At 47.0% G+C, this 23,651-nt stretch overlaps 3 protein-coding genes and 3 non-coding genes across 8 annotated transcripts in view; 5 read left to right on the top strand and 1 right to left on the bottom strand.

Moving 5' to 3' along the window:
* Positions 1–400: 400 nt before the first annotated feature.
* LOC138769809 (involucrin-like) lies at positions 401–8,231 on the bottom strand. The gene is made up of 3 exons (XM_069948494.1): positions 7,990–8,231; positions 4,864–4,941; positions 401–4,048 (listed from the first exon to the last, which is right to left on the bottom strand). The coding sequence occupies exons 2-3, from the start codon at positions 4,929–4,931 to the stop codon at positions 1,639–1,641; spliced, it is 2,478 nt and encodes an 825-aa protein (XP_069804595.1). The 5' UTR covers positions 4,932–4,941; positions 7,990–8,231; the 3' UTR covers positions 401–1,638.
* On the top strand, positions 8,103–13,890 carry RPL27A (ribosomal protein L27a). The gene is made up of 5 exons (XM_069948499.1): positions 8,103–8,204; positions 9,975–10,038; positions 11,412–11,487; positions 12,032–12,206; positions 13,725–13,890. Exons 1-5 carry the CDS (start codon positions 8,202–8,204, stop codon positions 13,851–13,853), a joined length of 447 nt encoding a protein of 148 aa, XP_069804600.1. The 5' UTR covers positions 8,103–8,201; the 3' UTR covers positions 13,854–13,890.
* On the top strand, positions 9,774–9,903 carry LOC138770211 (small nucleolar RNA SNORA3/SNORA45 family). Its single transcript, XR_011359448.1, has one exon. It is a non-coding gene; the product is annotated as a small nucleolar RNA SNORA3/SNORA45 family (small nucleolar RNA).
* On the top strand, positions 10,901–11,032 carry LOC138770208 (small nucleolar RNA SNORA3/SNORA45 family). The gene has a single exon (XR_011359445.1). It is a non-coding gene; the product is annotated as a small nucleolar RNA SNORA3/SNORA45 family (small nucleolar RNA).
* On the top strand, positions 12,495–12,623 carry LOC138770209 (small nucleolar RNA SNORA3/SNORA45 family). The gene has a single exon (XR_011359446.1). It is a non-coding gene; the product is annotated as a small nucleolar RNA SNORA3/SNORA45 family (small nucleolar RNA).
* A 1,449-nt stretch (positions 13,891–15,339) lies between the features above and the next one.
* UBASH3B (ubiquitin associated and SH3 domain containing B) overlaps positions 15,340–23,651 on the top strand; it is an 83,969-nt gene continuing 75,657 nt past the window's right edge. For 2 of the 3 annotated variants that reach the window (XM_069948496.1, XM_069948495.1), the window contains exon 1: positions 21,714–22,032. In XM_069948496.1, coding sequence (XP_069804597.1) covers positions 21,869–22,032 — 164 coding nt within the window. In that variant the 5' untranslated portion in view covers positions 21,714–21,868. Of the gene's footprint in view, positions 15,396–21,713; positions 22,033–23,651 lie in introns of those variants that run through there. The other variant, XM_069948498.1, reaches the window with a different exon arrangement.

Here is a 23,651-nt window from a genome sequence, read left to right as displayed (position 1 = left end):
TTGATAAATCTCCCCCTATAACTTTATATGTACTAGCCATATCACTGTTTTTAGAGCAGAGTGGTGGACTGTAACCAAGAGAACGAGCTGTCAACCATGTGAGGTCTTGAATAATATTATACGGCTGGAACGGGGAATATACATTTAACTTAGTGTAAATCGCCTGCCCCCTTACCACACACGATGCCAGCACATACATTACCCGTCCTCAGTCCGACTTGCAGCACGGGTCCCGGCTTCCTGCTCTACCGCCCAGCCAATCAGTGCATTGCCCAGCCGCAGCCACTGATTGGCTGGGCGGGAGAGCAGTAAGCCAGGACCCCGTGCTGCAAGTCGGACTGAGGACGGGTAATGTATGTGCAGGCGGGGTGTGGGTTAAGAGGACGGGTGATTTCCATACTCGCAGTGGTGTAAAAGATCCCCTGCAAGTATGTATTCACATAGGAACTGCCAGGACCTTGGATCACAACAGATCTTGCTGCAAAATTTCCGCTACGATCCGTCCTGTATGAAGCTGCCCTAAATATGATCTGATAAAAAAAATACAAAAAATGTGACAACTGTGACCAAGACAATGAGCCGTCAACAACAGACCGGAAAGAGTGGTCATGTCAGGAGGAGACAAGTAAGCTAAATGAAATACTCACCTTGAATAGCCCTACAAGAATAACTAGAGTTGAGATGGGAATACCCCTTTAAAGGGCTCACTAAACAAGTCACTATATACATTTAAAAGCAGTGAGTTCATGAGCAACTTGACCTCAGATTAACCCTGTCAGCATTACATAGAAGCTACAAAGATGCAGATACAGCCTGCCAGAGATTTGTCTACATCAGCCCTCTCGGAAGGGAAGGGGCAGGAGGGGGAGACAGAGAGAAAAGCTCAAACATTTTTTGTGTCCTCAGCAGAAAGCAGCAGCTCAGAACTGGAGGAAAAAGACTGAATAGATAATAACAAGTATGGAAGGAATTTTTAGTCTCACTGTGGGCAGCAACGTATAAAAAGGTATATTTGAGTGGAATACCGCTACTATCGTGGTATATCAGAAAATAGAAACCAATCCCAGCCAGGATCGATGGACCCCCACAGAGGGGGTGTTCTGGTCTATCACTCCTAGCTGGGATCGGTCTCTATATTGCGTTGCTGTGAGGTCATCCACAGGCAGAGTGTGTCCGTATAGTAGCACAAAGATTTAAACAGTTCCGAATTCCTGTCCGTAGCACATCATCCATGCACGGACCATATTTACGGACCGTGTGAATGCCCCGAGTCGGAGGCCTCTGTGAGGGCAGACGGAACCAAGACACTGCTGTCTACCTTCACAGAGCTTCACACCTTATAGTCTTTATCTAACCATTTGTTTTGATGCACCCATGACAACAATTCCTGACACATCCTGGTGGTTCAGCACCGCTGTGAGGACATTGTTTTATTTCAAATCAACATTTCTTTCCATGACCATATCCTAACCATTCCTACGTAGGTTAGCTGGATCATAGACACCGATGTGGACGGCAATTTCTATCCACAATGGGACAACACTGAAGTCATTTCTTGTGCAGTAAAGCTGCTTTTACAGAATGTTCTTGGTGGATCTTTGGAAGCTAAGTGGTCAGCAAAGAAGTCTAATTCATGGATTACTGCAGTCCTTCCTGCACAGATGATTCCTGCAACTGTCCCGCCTGCACTGGAATCACGGACAAATGTCCCTCCTGCACTGGAATCACGGACAAATGTCCCTCCTGCACTGGAATCACAGACAAGTGTCCTTCCTGCACTGGAATCACAGACAAGTGTCCTTCCTGCACTGGAATCACAGACAAGTGTCCTTCCTGCACTGGAATCACAGACAAATGTCCCTCATGCACTGGAATCACAGACAATTGGCCCTGCTGCATGGGGATCACAGACAAATGTCCATTATGCACTGGAATTACAGACAAGTGTCCCTCATGCACTGGAATCACAGACAAATTTCCTGCTTGCAATGGAATCACAGAAAAATGTCCCTCCCCCATGGAGGCCTCTGGCAAATGTCCCACCTCCATGGGGACCTCTGGGATATGTCCTACTTCCATGGAGACCGCTGGGATATGTCCCACTTCCAAGGGGTTCTCTGGCATATGTCTGACTTCCATGGGGGCTCCTGGGATATGTCCCACTTCCATGGGGACCTCTGGAATACGTTCCACTTGACTAGATGGTCCCTGCAAAGCTACTTCCTGCATAGCACTATGCTGTAACTGCCCTTCATAGGCAGATACCCCTGGTTCATGCTCTTGGTGTACAGCACCTTCTGCTGAAAATCCAAGGCTCCCTTCAGCAGCTTTCCAGTTCCTCAAAGATACAGGGTGTGGAAGACACAGAAAAAGTCTGCAAAATTTGTAGGCCTTTGGGGAGGCATTGTACAGGCTCAACGCAAACTCCTTCATCAAGCTGCAGTACTGGGTGACACTGTGACGCCGGTAGCCATTTTTTAGCTGCTGTGCGAACAGAATCTGTGTGAGGCCGCTGCAGTGTTCTGCGATTACCTGCTCCGGCTCCCTCTCCATCATGTTATTCTTCCGTAAGTCAACCAGCGTCTTCTTCAGACTCTTGATCTTGACACCCTGGCGCAGGACTTGCTTCTGTAACGTTTTGATCTTTCTCCGCACTTTAACTACTTTGGGGTCAGCGGTGGGAGCAGGAATATCATTCTCCTTGTCACCAAACACAGCGAAGTACGAATGGTCAACAGGAATGTAGTCAGCCGCGTTCTCACAGGGAGGTCTGGACACAACGTTACCACTAGTCTGCTTGACTAGAAATGTCATGTCTGGTAACTGATTCTCTACCAATGCCTCCTCTGTTTGTCTAGAAGCAGGTGTAGTTGTCACCCTCTCGTTTTCGGTTATTTGCTGGTCACCCTGGGTTTGTGACTCCAAACTTGCACCCTGACTTTTCACTGCCTGCTGCTCTCCCTGCTCTTCTGCCACCACCATCCTCTCACCTTGTGTCTCCTCCCCATCTTTCTTATTCTGTGATTCCACCATCTGCATCCTTTCCTGATTTTCTACCACCAGTTTCTTGCCCTCTGTTTCCTCCTTGTTCTTTTCTCCCTGTACTGCCACTGTTTGTTTTCCAGGTTCCATTCCCACCTCACTTTTACTGCCCTTTGATTCCACTGCCTGTTCCTCAATCTGTGACTCCACCACCTGCTCCCCAACCTGCGACTCCACTAACTGTTCCCCAACCTGCGACTCCACTAACTGCTTCCCAACCTGCGATTCCATCACCTGCTCCCCAACCTGCGATTCCATCACCTGCTCCCCAACCTGCAATTCCACCTCTTGCTCTCCAACCTGCGATTCCATCACCTGCTCCCCAACCTGCGATTCCACCTCTTGCTCTCCAACCTGCGATTCCACCTCTTGCTCTCCAACCTGTGATCCCACCACCTGCGGTTCCACTGCTTGTTTCCCGACCTGTGATTCCACCACCTGCGATTCCACTGCCATCTTCTTGACCTGTGATTCCACCACCTGTTTCACTATTTGCCATTCATCCACCCGGTTCCCAACCAGTGATTTCACCACTTCCCACCGTTCTACTATCTGCGATTCCTCCGCCTGCTTTTCACTCTGCATTTCATCCTCATTCTTCACCTGTGTTTCCCCTGCCTGATCCTGTGCCCCGCCCTCCACCTTCTGTGTTTCCTTCTCTACGCCAGGTCCTTCCACCTCCTGCCCGTGGCTGCCGCTCACGCCAGCCTCACCAGGGGTCTCCTGCACCATATCCTCAGATTTAATTTCCTTAGATTCTGTATTTTCATTTGCGGACTTCTTGGTATATATTCTCTTTTTAGTTTTCTTCTTCCTCTGAATGGGGAAGAGGGGGGTGGGCACAGCGTCCATGCGTAGGTAAGGACATGCAGCCCCGGGACGTATCATGTAGTCTTTCTCCGTGAAGTGGTCGCTGCAGACTTTGCTGTGAACGGTGGGTTTCCAGTCATCTCTCTGGATGGCTTCAAGCCACTTGGTGAGACGTTCAGGGTCTTTCATTGGAAATCTGTAAATTGGAGACCACAGATTTTTATTATTATGCTGTTTTATAGCAGTTATATGTACTTATACACAAGTCTTAAAGGGGAACTATCAGCAGGTTAAACAAATGTAACCCGCTGATAGCCCCCTATTGTGCAGGAGACGTTCTGATATAGTTAATCATGTTCCCCACAGTCCAGTAAGACCGTTGGGAGCACTGGGGGGGGGGGGTCTCACAGGACCATGGAAAACATGACTAACTGCACTGGAACAGCGCCAAGGAGGTAGGTAAAAGACATATCTTCCTTCCCAGCTTCTCCTGTGCAATAGGGACATATCACCAGGTTAGATTTGCTTAACCCGCTGATAGTTCCCCTTTAACCGATATGCCTCCCCTCTCACCTACTCCAATATATTGAGAGGCGCACACCTATAAATAAATCCACCATATCTGAGACCAGCTGGGATCAGGTGCAGGTTTACACAGGTTTATACTATAGCAAATTGTAGTAAATTTGGTGCAGGGAAACGTCAGCATTCTCTCTACTAGCCCAAGGGAGAATACAAGAATAAGCGTCAGTGATCTTTCAGCCAATCACATGACCCTGAGGGCTAAAATGACTGATACCTGACTGAAACAACACAGGCACACATTATAATAAACAGTCATGAGGTCTGATTGGAGAAAATACAACTGTAACAAATCCTCAGCTGTGAGAAGTATTGGTTTTCAGCCATTGCATGTAGACTTTAGATTCTCTGACTGCTGAATGGTGAGTGATTGAAGCCCCCCAGTCTATCAGAACATCACCCTGTACCCCGACTCATTTACTAGATTACCTGAAGAAGTGTTTGCCGCATCCCTTGTGCATGCGATTCTTACATCCGAACATGGCGCAGACCGTCATTGTGCCGCCACTGCAGGGAAAAAAAAGAAGAAAATGTGGTGAATACGTCACAGCCCCGGACTTACATGCGCCTGTCAGCCAGACTTCCTAAAATCTAGTCTGCAGTGTAATAAAGTATACAGGGATACAGTAGTGTATTATACAATAGTATAGCAGTACAGCAGTATAGTATTATAGTATAATATGGGGGTACACCAGTGTATTACAGAGATCAGTGTATTATAAGCGGGTATAGCAGCATGTTATATAGTGCGGCAGTGAATAATATGGGTACATGGGGGTACATCATAGTAATATAATATGTGGTACAGCAGTGTATCATAGTATAATATAGGGGTACAGGAGCATAGCATATGGTGTGATATGGGGGTACAGCAGTGTATAATATAGTGTAGTAGGAGGGTGCAGGGTATAATTATAGCATATCATACTATAGTATATGACAGTACAGGAGAGTATTAAGTAGTATGAAGAGTATTATACGGTATAGAAGTACTATACTATAGCGTAGTATGGGGGTACAGTAGAGCACTATACTATAGCGTAGTATGGGGGTACAGTACAGCACTATACTATAGCGTAGTATGGGATACAGTATAGTACTATACTATAGCGTAGTATGGGGGTACAGTACAGTACTATACTATAGAGTAGTATGGGGTACAGTAGAGTACTATACTATAGCGTAGTATGGGGTACAGTAGAGTACTATACTATAGCGTAGTATGGGGTACAGTATAGTACTATACTATAGCGTAGTATTGGGGTACAGTAGAGTACTATACTATAGCGTAGTATGGGGGTACAGTACAGCACTATACTATAGCGTAGTATGGGGTACAGTATAGTACTATACTATATTATTTTAGTATGGGAGTACTATACTATAGCGCAGTATGGGGGTACAGTAGAGTACTATACTATAGCGCAGTATGGGGGTACAGTACTATACTATAGCGCAGTATGGGGGTACAGTAGAGCACTATACTATAGCGTAGTATGGGGTACAGTAGAGTACTATACTATAGCGTAGTATGGGGTACAGTAGAGTACTATACTATAGCGTAGTATGGGGGTACAGTATAGTACTATACTATAGCGTAGTATGGGAGTACAGTAGAGTACTATACTATAGCGCAGTATGGGGGTACAGTAGAGTACTATACTATAGCGTAGTATGGGGGTACAGTAGAGCACTATACTATAGCGTAGTATGGGGGTACAGTAGAGTACTATACTATAGCGTAGTATGGGGGTACAGTAGAGTACTATACTATAGCGTAGTATGGGGGGTACAGTACTATACTATAGCGTAGTATGGGGGTACAGTAGAGTACTATACTATAGCGCAGTATGGGGGTACAGTAGAGTACTATACTATAGCGCAGTATGGGGGTACAGTAGAGTACTATACTATAGCGCAGTATGGGGGTACAGTAGAGTACTATACTATAGCGTAGTATGGGGGTACAGTAGAGTACTATACTATAGTGTAGTATGGGGGTACAGTAGAGTACTATACTATAGCGTAGTATGGGGGTACAGTAGAGTACTATACTATAGCGCAGTATGGGGGTACAGTACTATACTATAGCGTAGTATGGGGGTACAGTAGAGCACTATACTATAGCGTAGTATGGGGGGTACAGTACTATACTATAGCGTAGTATGGGGTACAGTAGAGTACTATACTATAGCGCAGTATGGGGGTACAGTACTATACTATAGCGTAGTATCGGGTACAGTACTATACTATAGCGTAGTATGGGGGGTACAGTACTATACTATAGCGTAGTATGGGGGGTACAGTACTATACTATAGCGTAGTATGGGGGGTACAGTACTATACTATAGCGTAGTATGGGGGGTACAGTACTATACTATAGCGTAGTATAGGGTACAGTACAGTACTATACTATAGCGTAGTATGGGGTACAGTAGAGTACTATACTATAGCGCAGTATGGGGGTACAGTAGAGTACTATACTATAGCGTAGTATGGGGGTACAGTAGAGTACTATACTATAGCGCAGTATGGGGTACAGTACAGTACTATACTATAGCGCAGTATGGGGTACAGTACTATACTATAGCGTAGTATGGGGGTACAGTAGAGTACTATACTATAGCGCAGTATGGGGGGTACAGTACTATACTATAGCGCAGTATGGGGGTACAGTAGAGCACTATACTATAGCGTAGTATGGGGGGTACAGTACTATACTATAGCGTAGTATGGGGTACAGTAGAGTACTATACTATAGCGCAGTATGGGGGTACAGTACTATACTATAGCGTAGTATCGGGTACAGTACTATACTATAGCGTAGTATGGGGGGTACAGTACTATACTATAGCGTAGTATGGGGGGTACAGTACTATACTATAGCGTAGTATGGGGGGTACAGTACTATACTATAGCGTAGTATGGGGGGTACAGTACTATACTATAGCGTAGTATAGGGTACAGTACAGTACTATACTATAGCGTAGTATGGGGTACAGTAGAGTACTATACTATAGCGCAGTATGGGGGTACAGTAGAGTACTATACTATAGCGCAGTATGGGGTACAGTACAGTACTATACTATAGCGCAGTATGGGGTACAGTACAGTACTATACTATAGCGTAGTATGGGGGTACAGTAGAGTACTATACTATAGCGCAGTATGGGGTACAGTACTATACTATAGCGCAGTATGGGGGTACAGTAGAGTACTATACTATAGCGCAGTATGGGGGTACAGTACAGTACTATACTATAGCGTAGTATGGGGTACAGTAGAGTACTATACTATAGCGCAGTATGGGGGTACAGTAGAGTACTATACTATAGAGTAGTATGGGGGTACAGTAGAGTACTATACTATAGAGTAGTATGGGGTACAGTAGAGTACTATACTATAGCGCAGTATGGGGTACATTACACTACTATACTATAGAGTAGTATGGGGGTACAGTACTATACTATAGCGCAGTATGGGGGTACAGTACAGTATTATGACAAGGGAGCTCCCCCAGCGATGGAGGGCGCCGTGTCCCGGCCACACACGTACCCGGAGCGGTCACTATCCCCTGCTCTTCCTGGTTCTGTGTCTCCTCCAATATGTCCGCCGCAGCCCCTCAGCGCTCTCTAGTGTTGGTAGCCGCTTCTGTCACGTGATCGTCGTTTTACTTCTTGCGAGATTTCCAACTTTGCCAAGTCCCGCCCTCCATAACTTCTCGCGGGACCTGCCGGGATCTCTCTCTTTCTCTTGCGGCCGCCGTCATGGTAGGTAGGGAGGCTGCGGAGCTGAGGCCGGAGGCCGGAGAACCGGGGAGGTGGCGGCCGTTATGTGTCCGGGGATCCTGGCTGCGCTGCTCGGGAGTGTGCTGGGGGGCTGGGGCCGCTCTCTGTGCTGAGATATGGGCGGGATGGCGTGTGGAGAGCGGCATGTGCTCGGAGGCCGGGGGAGGGAGGAGGCCATGCTGCTCACCACAGCCGGCACTGCATATCGCTGTGTGTGTACAGGACCCTGTGTGTGACGTGTAGAGGGAGGGAGGATGATGATGTCACCAGGTGTGTGTATATATAATGTATATAGATGCCTATAATACACTATTGGGGTACAGCAGGGTATGTGTATGTAGATGGCCATATTATACATGAGGCATCTATATACACATACCCTGCAGTACACCCATATTATACAGGAGGCATCTATATACACATACCCTGCAGTACACCCATATTATACAGGAGGCATCTATATACACATACCCTGCAGTACACCCATATTATACAGGAGGCATCTATATACACATACCCTGCAGTACACCCATATTATACAGGAGGCATCTATATACACATACCCTGCAGTACACCCATATTATACAGGAGGCATCTATATACACATACCCTGCAGTACACCCATATTATACAGGAGGCATCTATATACACATACCCTGCAGTACACCCATATTATACAGGAGGCATCTATATACACATACCCTGCAGTACACCCATATTATACAGGAGGCATCTATATACACATACCCTGCAGTACACCCATATTATACAGGAGGCATCTATATACACATACCCTGCAGTACACCCATATTATACAGGAGGCATGTGTATATAGATGGCCATTGTAGTAATGGTACAGCTGGGTATGTGTATATGGATGCCATAAGTATAATAGGGGTACTGCAGGGTATGTGTATATGGATGGCCATAGGGTAGTAATGGAACAGTGGGGTATATAGATGCCATAAAGTAGTAATGGTACAGCAGAGTATGTATAGTGATACCCTGCTGTACCCTATATTATACTTATGGTGTGTGTGTATATAGATGACCATAGTAGTAATGGTACAGCAGGGTATGTACATAGGTGCCATAAGTATAATATAGGGGTACATCAGGGATATAGGGGTGCAGTTGTGCTGTGTAGGTTATGTCCCCATTTTTTATCAGGTAAATCCACTGTCCTGTGGCTGGTGAACTACAACTCCCAGCAGCTGCATATAGATACTTGTTCTCCTTCCTGGGTGGGTTATTACATCTGATTCAGTCACTTTAAGCTTCACCTAAGTGGCAGGTTTAGTTGATCAGGTGACCTTCCCTGATTGGCTGAGCTCATGGGGGTATCCCCTGGATGGTGATTGGTCTGGCTGATACTACCTGGGATATGCTTGCTGTCTAGCAGCTGTCAGATATCTGTCCTGATAACACTCCATACAGTGTGACTGCATGTAAACAAGTCTGTTCCCGTTCACTGACAGCAGGAATAGATCATGCTGGACAGGTTTATAAGGTGACAGGAAAAATCTAAACTGAGTTTCCATGTTTGCAACCCCCGAGACTAGAGTCACATCCTGGTCGGCCTGTGGCCCTGGTGTGCTAGAGTCCTCGGAGATCAATCACTGCGCTTTATTCACTGGTGGGGTCTGATGTGACGTAGCCAGTCACCGGCTCAGTGACATCTAATACTGAAGCATTAATGTGAATTGTGCTGATCCATGTTCTGCCATGTAAGTGTTCTATTTTCCTCAACAGCCAACCAAGGCAAGGAAGACCAGGAAGCTCCGTGGACACGTCAGCCATGGCCACGGCCGTATTGGTGAGTGGTGACTTCACCTCCTATACACACTAGAGACACATGGGAGGGACCATGCATACTCTGCCCTCAGGGCTTCTCCTGGTTCTTAGACCCCACAAACAAATAAGTGTCTCATATCTTTTTCTCAAACCCCCTACCTGATGATGGAGCCTTCAGGCCAACTCTTGGATAGGATATTGGAGTGACATGCTTGGTATAGCCCTGGTGCCCTGTGGTTAGCTCCACACAGTTAATATAGATGTCTCTATTATGGCAGCAAGTTTTTGCCTGACCGCTGATCTACAGATTGGAGAGTATCGGTGTTCTATGGTGCTGCTTAGGTCACCAGACATTGGTCTAAGATTTGCAGACATAATATGGATGCAAAACTGCCTCTGTATTATACCGGCCTGACCATCAGATGCTGTCAGTACTTGTCATCACATATGCAGTCTCTATACCTGGTGCAGGGATGACTACCCTATGCCCAGTCTTGCATCCGCTGGGGTCACTGCTTAGGCTACATTCACACGTGCGCAATTTTGGGGACATTACAGATAGGGAAGGCAAATAATGGATTTTTTTTCCCGCTCTGCATGATGTGGGAAAAGTCTTTGAATTGCCGCAGCTCTGTTATTGCAGTGTTGTGTCAATTCAAAGTTTCCCTACTGCTGGCATGATACATACACAGCATGCTGGCGGGGAATGATTCCATTACTTGCCTTCCCCGTCCATAACGTCTGCAAAATTGCAGACGTGTGAATGCCCCTTTACTGTTAAGATGAGGGAGAAGACAAGTGGCTTTATTACACTGATCATTGTTAGTATTGATCTTCTCTCTATATAGATCGATCATTATTCTGTAGTAACGTTTCCTCTGAACCCCGAGACTAGAGTCACATCCTGGTCGGCCTGTGGCCCTGGTGTGCTAGAGTCCTCGGAGATCAATCACTGCGCTTTATTCACTGGTGGAGTCTCTTCTGTGACACAGCCAGTCACCGGCTCAGTGACACGTCTTCCTGCCAGGGCACTTCTAGAATACTGTTAGAAAATATACAGTAGTGTTCCTTAACATGTCTCTCCAGCTGTTGCAGAACTACAGCTCTCATTGTGGTGCAGCCTATTCCCAACATGCAGCTCTCTAGCTGTTGCCAACCACAAAGCCCATCATGCCCTGGTAGTTGAAGAATCTTGGGGGCTGATAGGTGTTGTAGTTATCAAGAGTTGGAGAGCCACAGGTTGTGAATGCTGATAGTGGGACAGGTTGGTGGTCTGATATGTCAGGTTACTTTCTGAGATTGTTACTTTCTGAGATTGTATGACCACTTATACTTTACAATAATTTAGGAAAGGTTGTTGTCTCCTGTCCTGAAGAATATGAACTTCTCTTCTAGGCAAACACAGGAAGCATCCCGGAGGTCGTGGTAATGCCGGTGGTCTGCATCACCACAGAATCAACTTTGATAAATAGTGAGTTTCTCTTATTTCATCCTTTATCCATAGACAGAAGCAACTTCTATACGTGGATGCCACTTATCTTGGGCTCAGCTGTTGTCCAACCTGCAATTTGGTTCTTTAAATTGCATTCAGACTGGCTCCTGCTATTTGGGACGACTGCTTTATTGTACAAAGGGAGAACTGTGTTGCAGCCCAGAAATATTGTGTACCCCCCCCCCCCCCCCCCCCCCCCCCCCATATATTTACTTCCATTTGAAGTCTTGGTTCACTTGTCCGCTCTGAGCCTTACCACTTGAAAATGCCGGATCTACTGCACTGGTGCCCCATAGGCTACACGGGACCAGATTCACTTTGACTGGCAGCTATGCTGGATTACTGGACATGTGAACCTGGTCCTGTTAGTTTCCATATCTTACCTTTTTTGTGACTTTTATTTTTCTTCCTGTGTACACCCTGCTCTAGGACTTAAAAAACCCCTTAATATGTAATTTGTCTGTACCAGACTTCTGTGCATATTCTGTGATAACACTAAAGGGGTCTCCTTCTCTTCCTCCAGCCACCCTGGTTACTTTGGTAAGGTCGGTATGAGACACTACCACTTGAAGAAGAACCAGCAGTTCTGCCCCACAATCAACCTGGACAAGTTGTGGACCTTGGTCAGTGAGCAAGTCCGAGTGAGCCACGCCAAGAACCCTGAGGGCCCTGCACCTGTCATTGATGCCGTGCATGCAGTAAGTGAGAATCTTTAATTTGTCCCATCAAAGCTAAAGTTTGTCTATTTCTGGAATAAAAGCCAAATTTGATAGAACCCGACTACCCTAGAGCCCTGTAGTAGCAGTCCTGTGTTGTGGAACTGTAAGACAGACTTGACATTGGTGCTGTATGTGGCAACATTACTGTGAGGCATAAACCTGGTAACCACTAGGCCTCTAATAAAATTTTCCATAGATTTATTCCGTTGCGGCCTCGTCTTGAGTAAGGTTGTACAATGTGTTCTGTAGTTACATTACACCTTATCCCTCGAGACTAGAGTCACATCCTGGTCGGTGTGTGGCCCTGGTGTGCTAGAGTCCTCGAAGAGTAATCACTGCGCTTTATTCACTGGCGCAGTCTTTGTGGTGCAGCCAGTCACCGGCTCAGTGACACGTTCTACCTCCAGGGTACAGAATGCATTTCTATCAATGGGGGATGTAGTGGTCAGTTGGAAAGAAATGTAAAGGGGCTCTAATATTCATTGAAGGCTTGGTGCGAGTTTAGTAGGGGTCTCGGGTCTGCATCCGAGAAACGGAGGGCTTATAAACTAGTGTTGAGCGGATCTGTCAATGTTTAGGGTCAGCAACGTTATCCCAACACTCAGCATTTGGTTCCCTGCAGCTGCTGAAGTTGGCTGCCGCCCTAGACATGGATATGGCCTATGGCTGTATCCAGATTTTTCAGGACTCCCCAGGGCAGCATCCTCCTTGTGCAGCCTCAGGGAACCAAATGCTAAGCGTTGGGATAAGCATTGGCTCAACACTAGGTATAACCTATTTGAAAATGACAACTTAGGAGAATGTTGGTATCTCCTGGTTGTCTAAGGCCCTATGCACACTGCTGCATTCTGTCAGTGTTAAGCAGCCTTCCTCTAGGCACATCCTGTTGCAGGGAATATAGTCAATAGTCTCCCACTGTCAGTTTCTGACACTTCTGAAAGCTGTCCAGTACTTATCAGCTGCTGTATGTCAGGCAGGAAGTGGTGTATTGTATTCAATCTGACAGTACTCTCTGCTGTCATCTGTTAAAGACTGAAACTGTCCAAATCACCATAGAAAATCTCTCCTGCTTTGGACAGTTCCTGTCATGGACAGAGGTGGCAGCAGAGAGCACTGTTAATCTGGAAAGAATACACCACTCCAGTGGGATGTACAGCAGCAAAGTACTGAGAATTTGGCACCACTGGCACTTGGGGAAGCTGCTTGGACACCTCAAAGATAATAAAAGCAATTCTCCACACAATGGAAGCACAGCTGGATATATAAAAGGTACAATTTCTCCTTGACTGAACACTGTCGGCCTTTTGGAACCTGAATTGGAATGGCTAGGTGCACTTTGAGGGGTAACACCAGTGCACATGGGTGCGGTACTGTGGTGCATTGCCCTGTGGGGGTTAGCTGTGGTTTATATGGATGCTGTGTCCACTTCTTTCCACTACTAGACACTATTTGGTACTTACAATCACTTAAAATACAATTTTTTTTTTTTCTCTGCAGGGTTACTACAAGGTTCTTGGGAAAGGCAGACTCCCCAAACAGCCCCTTATTGTAAAGGCAAAGTTCTTCAGCCGCCGAGCAGAGGAGAAAATCAAAGATGTCGGAGGAGTCTGTGTGCTGGTGGCATAAACTGTGTGCAGAAAACATTAAACTTCCATTCTTTACATTCTGTGGTCGGTTGTCTCTTCCTCCTGGATATGCCCCCCACCCCCTCCTGCAGGTCTATATGGATGGCCGCAGGCAACTCTGCATAAAATAAAGTCTGCTCCTGCAGTCATATCGGTCTCCATCCCTATCCTCTAAATCGCAAACTAGCAGCCCTTCAGCTTTTGCTAAATTACAATTCCCTTCATGCCTAGACAGCCAAAGCTTTAGCTATCAGGCATGATGGGAATTGTAGTTCTGCAACAGCTGGAAAGTTGAGTTTGATGCCCCTGCTCTACGAAGATTAAGTAACCTGACTGCAGGGTCACTATGAGGATGCATAGCTGTGCAGAGGGGCTGTGTACACAATGTAGGAGATTTCTGAATGTTGCAAAGAGGCTGCAGTTTACTATTCCCAGTTGAAAGGGTTATCCAGGCTTTGAAAAACATGGCCACTTCTAGAAAAATCGGTTGCATCGCCGGGTTCCAGATCATGCCGCCCCTTTCTCCTGTCCCACTGCCATTTCCTAGTCTGAGCGGCAGCTGGACAGGAGAACGGGGAGGTAAGTGACCGGCAGCCTTTAGATCAATCCCCTCCCCACCCATACACTAAAAATAACTCCAGCCTGGAGTAACCCTTTAAGCTCCATTCATTTCATTGGAAAAGAGTTGCAAAACGCTTACTGGAGACCAGAGTGGGTAAGCCTGGATGACCCTTTAAGTCAGTATATTAGAGGCAGGTGATTGAGAAGCCAAGCAGTTCCTTAGGGCCCTTTTACACTGAAAGATTATCTGACAGATTATCTGCCAAAGATTTAAAGCCAAAACCAGGAATGGATTTGAAAAGAGAAATCTCAGGCTTTCCTTTATTACCTGCTCTGTTTATAGTCCATTCCTGGCTTTGGCTTCAAAACTTTGGCAGATAATCTTTCCGTGTAAAAGGGCCCTTATGCTTCATCACTCTGCATTCAGGGGTTTTCAGTACTACTGACTAAAAGTGATCGACTATTTGGGCAACCAACTAAAATCCTTTTCCTGGGCGTCAGCGCTCCATAGTTACATAAGATGGGCTGCCTGCCGCCCTTACTTGTTGAGCCCTCTAGACACAGGGTTATGGTAGATGTGGGAACTTAGATTGAAGCTTTTACATGTCCTTATTATAGATTTTACGGATCAGAATAATAGTTACAAAGTCACATGTTGCATAAGCTGAATTTTTACGGTGTGAAGGTCAGGTTACGTGGATCTTCATATGAGCAGCATGCTAAATATGATTCAGGGCAATTTCTCCACTGTAAAAAGTGAACTTTTCCATGTGGACTTAGCCCTACGTGTCCTGGTTAAAGGTGTCTCTGTCCATAAACTTTCTAAAGCAATTCTGTTTAAAAAAGAAAACCTTTTATTTATAGATACATGTCAAAGTTTCTTGGAGACTGGAGTGTTCAAACCTCCACTGATCACTAGGAGCAGCCAGGAGAAGCTTATGGCTTTTGTCTGTATCTCCCTGCAGGAGAGATGGATTCTATGGTGAGTCTGTAAAGCCCATCTGCAGTATGTTGGGGAGGGAAGTATTCATGTAGCAAGTGGTGATGATCCCTGGCTGAGCAGGCATTTCCTGTGCCAAGTTGTCCTGAACTTATGAGCAGCATGACCTGCGTGGAGCTGTGAAGGCAGTGATGAGGAATGGGGACATCTTGATCTCAATTCTTTAAAGGGGTTATCCAGCGCTACAAAAACATGGCCACTTTCCCCCCCTCTCTTGTCTCCAGTTCAGGTGCGGTTTGCAATTAAGCTCCATTTACTTCAATGGAACGGAGTTTCAAAACCAACACCCAAACTGGAGACAACAGTGGGGGGGAAGTGGTCATGTTTTTGTAGCGCTGGATAACTCCTTTAATAATAGCAGGATAGACATTAAAGGGGTTGTCCGGCGATGAAAAAATTATTCACAGAATAACACACATTACAAAGTTATACAACTTTGTAATGTATGTTATGTCTGTGAATGGCCCCCTTCCCCGTGTCCCACCACCCCCACCCGTGTACCCGGAAGTGTGGTGCGCTATACATTACCTGTCGCGTGCCGACCACGGTCTCCGATCCTCAGCAGTGACGTCTTCTTCGGGAGGCCAGCGGATCTTCCCGAGTGCCGGCCGCCCTCTGCAGCGTCATCCGAAGCTCAGCCGCGATTGGCTGAGCACAGTTATGCTCAGCCAATCGCGGCTGAGCGGCTAATGACGTGGCCGCGTCATCAGCCGCTCAGCCGCGATTGGCTGAGCACAGTTATGCTCAGCCAATCGCGGCTGAGCTTCGGATGACGCTGCAGAGGGTGGCCGGCACTCTGGAAGATCCGCCGGCCTCCCGAAGAAGACGTCACTGCTGAGGATCGGAGACCGTGGACGGCACGAGATGCGGTGAGTATAATGCACCACACTTCCGGGTCTAGCGTGGGTGGGGGGAAACACGGGGAAGGGGGCCATTCACAGACATAACATACATTACAAAGTTGTATAACTTTGTAATGTGTGTTATTCTGTGAATAATTTTTTATCGCTGGACAACCCCTTTAAGTTCCCACCATCTTGCCAGAGACAAAGGTTATCCAGGCTTGGTAAAACATGTCTGCTTTCTTCCAGTTTGGGTGTGGTTTTGTAGCTCTGTTCCATTGACGTGAGTAAGCGCAATTGCAAAACTGCACCCAAACTAGAGGCAAGAGTGGTGTTTGTTTCTGGAAGAAAGTGGACATTCTTTTCTAGTAGTGCATAACCCTTTAAAGGAGAAGTCTGGGCAGAGACTTTATTCTTAAGGTTACAAACCCACTTGGCGGGTCTGAAGCGAGTCTCCATGCTGCGTTTTTGCAGCGAGACTCGCTGCAGATCCCGGCCCTATGCTTTTAATGGCAGACAAACACGCAGCAGGGATGTACATCCCTGCTGCGAGTTTGTCTGCAGCCCTCCACATTAACCCCCTGGCCGCCGGAGCTGATACTTCACCTGATCCCGGCTCCGGCGGTTCCCGATGTCTTCAGCAAGCCGGAGCGGGGACCAGGTGAAGTATATGCTCCAGCCAGCCGCCCGCAGCCCCGGCCGCCCGATCGCCCCCCCCCGCAGCCCCGGCAGCCCGGGGCTGCGGGCGGCTGGCTGGAGCATATACTTCACCTGGTCCCCGTTCCGGCTTGCTGAAGACATCGGGAACCGCCGGAGCCGGGATCAGGTGAAGTATCAGCTCCGGCGGCCGGGGGGTTAATGTGGAGGGCTGCAGACAAACTCGCAGCAGGGATGTACATCCCTGCTGCGTGTTTGTCTGCCATTAAAAGCATAGGGCCGGGATCTGCAGCGAGCGATCTGGAGACTCGCTGCAGACCCGCCAAGTGGGTTTGTAACCTAAAGATGTTATCCAGTGCTACAAAAACATGGCCACTTTTTTTTTTCCCCCTCTTGTCTCCAGATTGGGTGGGGTTTGGAACTCTGTTCCATTGAGGTAAATGAAGCTTTATTGCAAACTGCACCTGAACTGGAGACGAGAGGGGGGGGGGAAGTAGTCATATTTTTATAGCGCTGGATAACCCCTTTAAGTGCCGGGAAAGCGGAGGATAAAAAAAAACATGCATTTACCTCCCAGGCTCCAGCACTGGTGTCTGCATACTGCTGCTCCGGACCCTGGCCCCTTCCTGGCTTGAGGGGGGAGCTGGGATGTTGCGTTTCAGGCCTGCTCAGGCCCTATTCACACATCCTGTTCCTGTCTGCAATTGCGGATCTGCAGAAAAATAGGAGCAATGTATTTCAATGGACACATCCGTGTTGTGTATTGGGCTGCAATCCGTTCTGCAAAAAAAAAAAAGAGGCCCTAGTATGGACAGTAATGAGAATTAGATGAACCAGGCTGCTCAATGACTCTAAAAAAAAAAGCAGGAAGCCACCACTTATGCACCCAGCCTCTGAGCATGGGGTCTAAGGTTATTGGGGCATGCTGGGATTTCTAGTTGAGCTACAGGTTGGTGAATACTCGCATTACATTTTTATGGTGGGGCTGCAGAGAAAGCAGAAGCCTGGAGGGGGCAGCACTGTGCAGTGTGGTAGCTGCCAGGACACCTCCCTGCCCAGCAGGCACTTTGCATGGGAACTGGTGCGTGACAGATGAAAACGTAATTTTCTGAGTAATCGGTTAGTATGAGAAATCTCATATTGTGCTTCCTACCTAGACATTTAGGGGAGGGGGCAGTCAGAAGAGCTGATGTACAAGCTTCAACATCCTGGAGATTGTGACCCACCTGAAAGCTGCTGGGAGGCTGGAGCAGATATATGGGCAGCCCCTGTGTGCTACATATAGCTGCCAGTGGCTGGAGGGCTGTATACTTATGTCTATAGTCCTAATGAATATGAGTTGCTTTTCTGTTCTGGTCACTTCCTTGTGTGGCATTCTTCATTCATTCCTGAGCTATTTGGTCATCTGGAATAACATAACCACATGACCAGTGTATGGTGGTTGTTATATATACATATATATATATATATATATATATATATATATATATAAATGACTAAAAAAAAAAAAAGCAATAGGCGCTGCATATGCAGGAGAACTAACTGAGGGAGCTACAAACACGAGTACACAGTATGCACGCTCGCCTGATGGGGTCGTACTGAATTATGGTGCGTTTACACAGATTTACACACAAGTTCCATCAGCAAGATTAGCACAGTGGAAAAAGCGGTGGCTTTCCTGGCGCAATCCGTCTGGCCCAGGAGTCTGATGTCTGGATCAGCCCTGATGAAGAGGAGGGTAGCCTCCTTGAAACACGTAGCTGAATGCAAATAAATAATTTTTTTCACCAGAACGTGGAGTCAGTACTCCATGTTCTGGTGAAAAAAGTTCTTTATTTGCATTCAGCTACGTGTTTCAAGGAGGCTACCCTCCTCTTCATCAGGGCTGATCCAGACATCAGACTGCTGGGCCAGATGGACTAGGCCAGGCACACCAGTGCTACTTCCACTTTTTCTATGTTGTTACATATAGTCTGACACCAAGCTTTCCAGCGACCCTAAATTACACCCAGATCTTCATTTCTGTGCAGTATTATGTCCTCTGCTCTTATCTGTAATACTTGGGTGTCCATCTTCCCTGCAGTTCTGGCATGACGCACACGGAAGCTCAGGATGAACAGCTCAATAAGCTCCAGCACAGTAAGAGAAATAAATATAAAGCCACCACAATCAGATCGGTTTCAGTGTGAATCCACATTAGATGGGGAAATCCAGGAATGTATGGCTCCATCCTGTCAGGTGTGAACAGGTCAGGCTGGTGGAGATGGCATATTGGTGGTGTTGGGAGGGGAGCACCCTGGCTCCTCGGATTTCTGTAGATGGATTTGTTACAGTGTTATACCAGCTGTACACAGGCTCTGCCGACCGTGAATACAGTTCAGTGATATCTTCTCCAATCACAGTCTTCCCTCTTTTCCTCTACATCCAGCCCAGACCACCATGATGGTGCAGTTAGTTTTTAATAATGTAAAATGTAATTATGAAGCCTGGCCGGCCCACCAGGCATTTGCCCGGTGCACCAGATTGTCAGGCCGGGCCGAATGAAGAGTGCAGCAACTTGTCTCTGCTACACAAACATCTTAGGCTTTTAGGGTATGTGCACACTACGGAATCCGAGCGGATCACCCACCACGGTGCCATAGACTCCATTCTATACACAGGTGGATTCCGCCGTGTTCCCAAAGAATGAACCGGTTCATTCTATGGGCGAACGGTGGAATCTGCCTGACCATAGAATGGAGTCTATGGCACCGTGGTGGGTGATCCGCTCGGATTCCGTAGTGTGCACATACCCAGTGTTGGACTGGGGTATCTGGGGCCCACCAGAGGAAATGATCCTGGGAGCCCACCAATGGAGAACAAGTGAGAAATGACATGTCAGTCAGTGTTGCTGCAGGTTCTGAGCTGGGGGCCCACCGGAGGCTCCTCCGGTCCTCTGGTGGGCCAGTCCAACACTGCACATATCCTTACTTTTCCAGCACCCTCCTGACTTTTTCCCCAACCATAATGAACTACATGGTAATACTGTCCCCCTTGGTGACACATAAATGAAGAATAGGTCGTCCCCAAATTTGGTAGGTAGGTGTTACCAGTAGGTAAATAGGTCACCATAGTAGGTTGGTAATTCCTTACATTAGGCAGGCACGTTCCACCAGTAGGTAAGTATGAAGTTCCCCCTTTGCCAACATTAAAAAAAAAAGAATCTTATGATCTCCCTGTTCCGACCCCAAACAGCATGCTCTTCTTCCTTCTCCCCAAGGTGACATTATGATGTGCGCCTGTGCTAGGACACACAAGTCTTAAGCCACTTCCTTCCTCTTGTAGACGGCAGGTCTATAGTTTCCTGTGGCCTACTAGACAGGCAAGGAGAAAGTGGCTTCTGTCAGTCACAGCTACAACTGAAGCAGTGCTTCCTTTTTCTATGGATTCTCCAAGCTGGGTAGGTGGTGGTGCCCAAGGCAGGTGGCTATCCTGAAGATGCCAATACAAGATGAGAATGGCAGCAGTTAGGACAGTTAAGCTGCCTCCTTGCGTACACTCTTGTGGCCGAGCAAGTTCATCCTACCAGGGCAGCTATTTACCCTATGGCAGCCGGACAACCACCATCCACAAGGGTCAGATAGTCATGGGTTGGCTCCAGGAACGTGGCAGCGAGTTTTCCTTGCTTCCCTGGCATCCCAGTTCCCAGATCTGTGGCATAGAATGGACTGTACAGAACATGCGAGAAGCTTCGAGAAGCCATCCTGTCCTGCAGAACGTTTTCATGGACTAGAGCACAGGCGACAAAGTTACGTCCCTCCAGCTGTTGCAAAACTACAATGCCCATCATGCCGAAGGCTGTCCAGGCATGATGGGCATTGTAGTTTTGCAACAGCTGGAGGACCACAAGTCTGACACCCCTGCCCTATGCTGCGTCTATACAGAACGATTATCGTTCGAATTTTCGCAATGACGATCGCTTTTGAGCGATAATCGTTCCGTGTAAACACAGCAAACGATCAAGCAACGAGCGAGAAATCGTTCATTTTGGTCTTTCAGAATGTTCTCAAATCGTTGTTGGTTCGCTAAAAATTTGCAGTCTTTCAAAGATTCACGCTATGTAAACGATAGGCTTAAAGGGGTTATCCAGCGCTACAAAAACATGGCCACTTTCCCCCTACTGTTGTCTCCAGTTTGGGTGGGGTTTTGAAACTCAGTTCCATTGAAGTAAATGGAGCTTATTTGCAAACCGCACCTGAACTGGAGACAACAGTAGGGGGAAAAGTGGCCATGTTTTTGTAGCGCTGGATAACCCCTGTAAGCGATCTTAAAAACGATCGCAATAACGATCTAAACGCTGATCGTTATAAAAACCAAATTGTTGCTTCAAAATCGTTAAACGGTTGATTGGGCGAATTATCGCTCCGTGTAAACACATCACTACAGGAATCTATACTATGATGAATCGCTATAAATAAAGTGTATCTTTAGTCTGATTTTCTGGTCATCTAAGCCCTGCGTCTTCCCAATCCACCATACTTCCTATCTAATCTCTAGTAACCTCAGCCCCGCAGGCGTGTCAGAAATTTGTGAATTAAACCCCCATTGATAGAAATGTTCCCGTTGCAGTAATCAGTTTCCGCCACCGGGGGGCAGCTGGAGAAGAGCATTGTCTGCCAGAAGAACTGAATGTGCACAGAATGGGCAGTAGCTGTGAATTCCTTATTGCTGACAAATAAGATTGCTACGCTGCCCCTTTAAGAAGGAGGGGAGGGGGGGGAGTGTGCCTGGAAGACACATCTTTTTTGATCCATTCAAACATGACTATTACCTGGCAGCAGGAGGGGACAGGGGGGTCTTATGTCAGGGCTACTTCTACAATGTGTCACTTCCTTGCCTGCCTGTGACTGCAGCACCAGGAAGCGGCTGATACTACTGCCTCTTATCACAAGCTGCTGCTGGCTGTGACATGGCTCTATGCTGAGGGATGATACGTTAACCCCTTCTCCTACCATGGCTGCAAAAGACGACCTGTACAGCAAGATCATCCCCAGGAAGAACAGGCAGCACCGCACCGGGACCATCAAACATGGATCATCCCTCGAAATCCTACTCTCCATGGGATTCCCAAAAGCCAGGGCGTGAGTTCTCCTTTATACTATCATATATTGGGGTGGCGGGGAGCTTGGCTACTTTGTTGGGTGATCTGGCACACGGTCTGCGGAGTAGTCGGGGGGCCCAGTCCTTGGCATGTGTCCCTGTGTTGTGGAGTCTTCCTGCATTACAGATGGACTGCGGTGTAAATAAGACACAGCTGCAGTGCTGGAGGGATAAGGGGGGGGGGTTCATACTGGGATAAGTGGAGCCACGTGACGTGGAAGGGGAAAACTTGCGTGAAGAGGTTCCGCAGCAGCTGCGACCTTGATGGGTAGCTGTGACCATTGCATCTTGCGGGACACTTTGTTGTTATACTCTATTAGTATAGGGTTGCTGCATCATTTTATTATATTATTTTATATACTGTGGTCTACGTATAGTAGCGGTCACGTATACAGGGGGTGCAGTGACATCCGCTGTGTGTATACTGTGGGACATTATCGAAAAAGTTTTGATGGAAACGCATCATGGCAAATAACATCGACCACATGACTGCGGAGGTCTGCGCCATTCTTATAGGTTCAGTAATAAAACACTGCTTAGCCCCCCCCCCCCCCCCAATAACCCGATATAGTGTATGTATGTTAGGGGATTCACAGTATTATAATAGCAAAGCAGCAATTGGGCCGAAATGTAACTTTTTGCCACTTGTTCACATTCCGCCATCATGGGGGAGGTGGTTATGAGGGTGTAGGACCCCTTTAAATATTCTGTGACTATGACCGTAGAAACGTTAACCAGAATACAGCGTATACCGGCACTTACGTAACAAACAAATCAGGAACACTGGGCCGAAGAGCTTGCAGTTTAACCTTCTAAAATGTGCAGGGGTAGCTAAAGCTTTAGCTGTCCAGGCATGATGGGAGTTGTAGTTTTGCAACAGCTGGAGAGCCAAGGTTCCTTACTCCTGGGTTAAAGGGACATTGACCTGCAGCCCCCTCTGTATTTGTTATTGTTCTCTGTTATCAGCCATTTCAGTCTGGGAAGAGGCCGATTGCAGTTGCTGCTCTATTTTTCTATATAGGTCAATGCAATCTATTGCTCTCTGTTATCAGCCATTATGCGTTTGCATGGCCTACATTGTACTGCTCTCTATAATAAGCTATTTTAGGCTGAGGATAGAAATGAATGACATGTCGCCTATCTCCTGGGCTGAGAACCTTCTATATATGTGACTGGTATCAGACGCTCCAGAACTATTATAAGTTGAAGCCTTTAGGGCAGGGATGGGGAACCATCGGCCCTCCAGCTGTTGCCAAACTACAATTCCGATCATGCTTGGACAGCCAAAGCTATAGTTGACCGTCCAGGCATGATGGGAATTGTAGTTTTGCAACACCTGGAGGGCCGAAGGTTCCCCATCCCTGCTTTAGGGTTATAGCCCTATTCCACGGAACGATTATCGTTCATAAACTCGCTCCAACGATCACTCGTTAACGATCACTAAACTATTTTTTTATAGCGAACGATAACACATAACGTGAACGATATATGTAGTGTAAAGATTATTTTGCGGTCGTTACATGGTCGTTTAAAACGTTTGCCGGGGTGATCATGACCATACGACACACCTACTTTCTTTTAAACCTGAAAGATTTCAAAT

Source organism: Dendropsophus ebraccatus, chromosome 12, assembly GCF_027789765.1.
Source record: "Dendropsophus ebraccatus isolate aDenEbr1 chromosome 12, aDenEbr1.pat, whole genome shotgun sequence".
In the NCBI taxonomy this organism is placed as follows: domain Eukaryota; kingdom Metazoa; phylum Chordata; class Amphibia; order Anura; family Hylidae; genus Dendropsophus; species Dendropsophus ebraccatus.
This window is presented reverse-complemented; position numbering and strand designations above follow the sequence as displayed.

Excerpts from the sequence above, each read along its gene's own strand:
- LOC138769809 (XM_069948494.1), bottom strand. The coding sequence starts at position 4,931 with ATGACGGTCTGCGCCATGTTCGGATGTAAGAATCGCATGCACAAGGGA. Across the intron at positions 4,049-4,863 it reads TGCGGCAAACACTTCTTCAG|ATTTCCAATGAAAGACCCTG; the intron begins GTAATCTAGTAA and ends TCCAATTTACAG.
- RPL27A (XM_069948499.1), top strand. Across the intron at positions 11,488-12,031 it reads AGAATCAACTTTGATAAATA|CCACCCTGGTTACTTTGGTA; the intron begins GTGAGTTTCTCT and ends CTCTTCCTCCAG. Across the intron at positions 12,207-13,724 it reads TCATTGATGCCGTGCATGCA|GGTTACTACAAGGTTCTTGG; the intron begins GTAAGTGAGAAT and ends TTTTCTCTGCAG.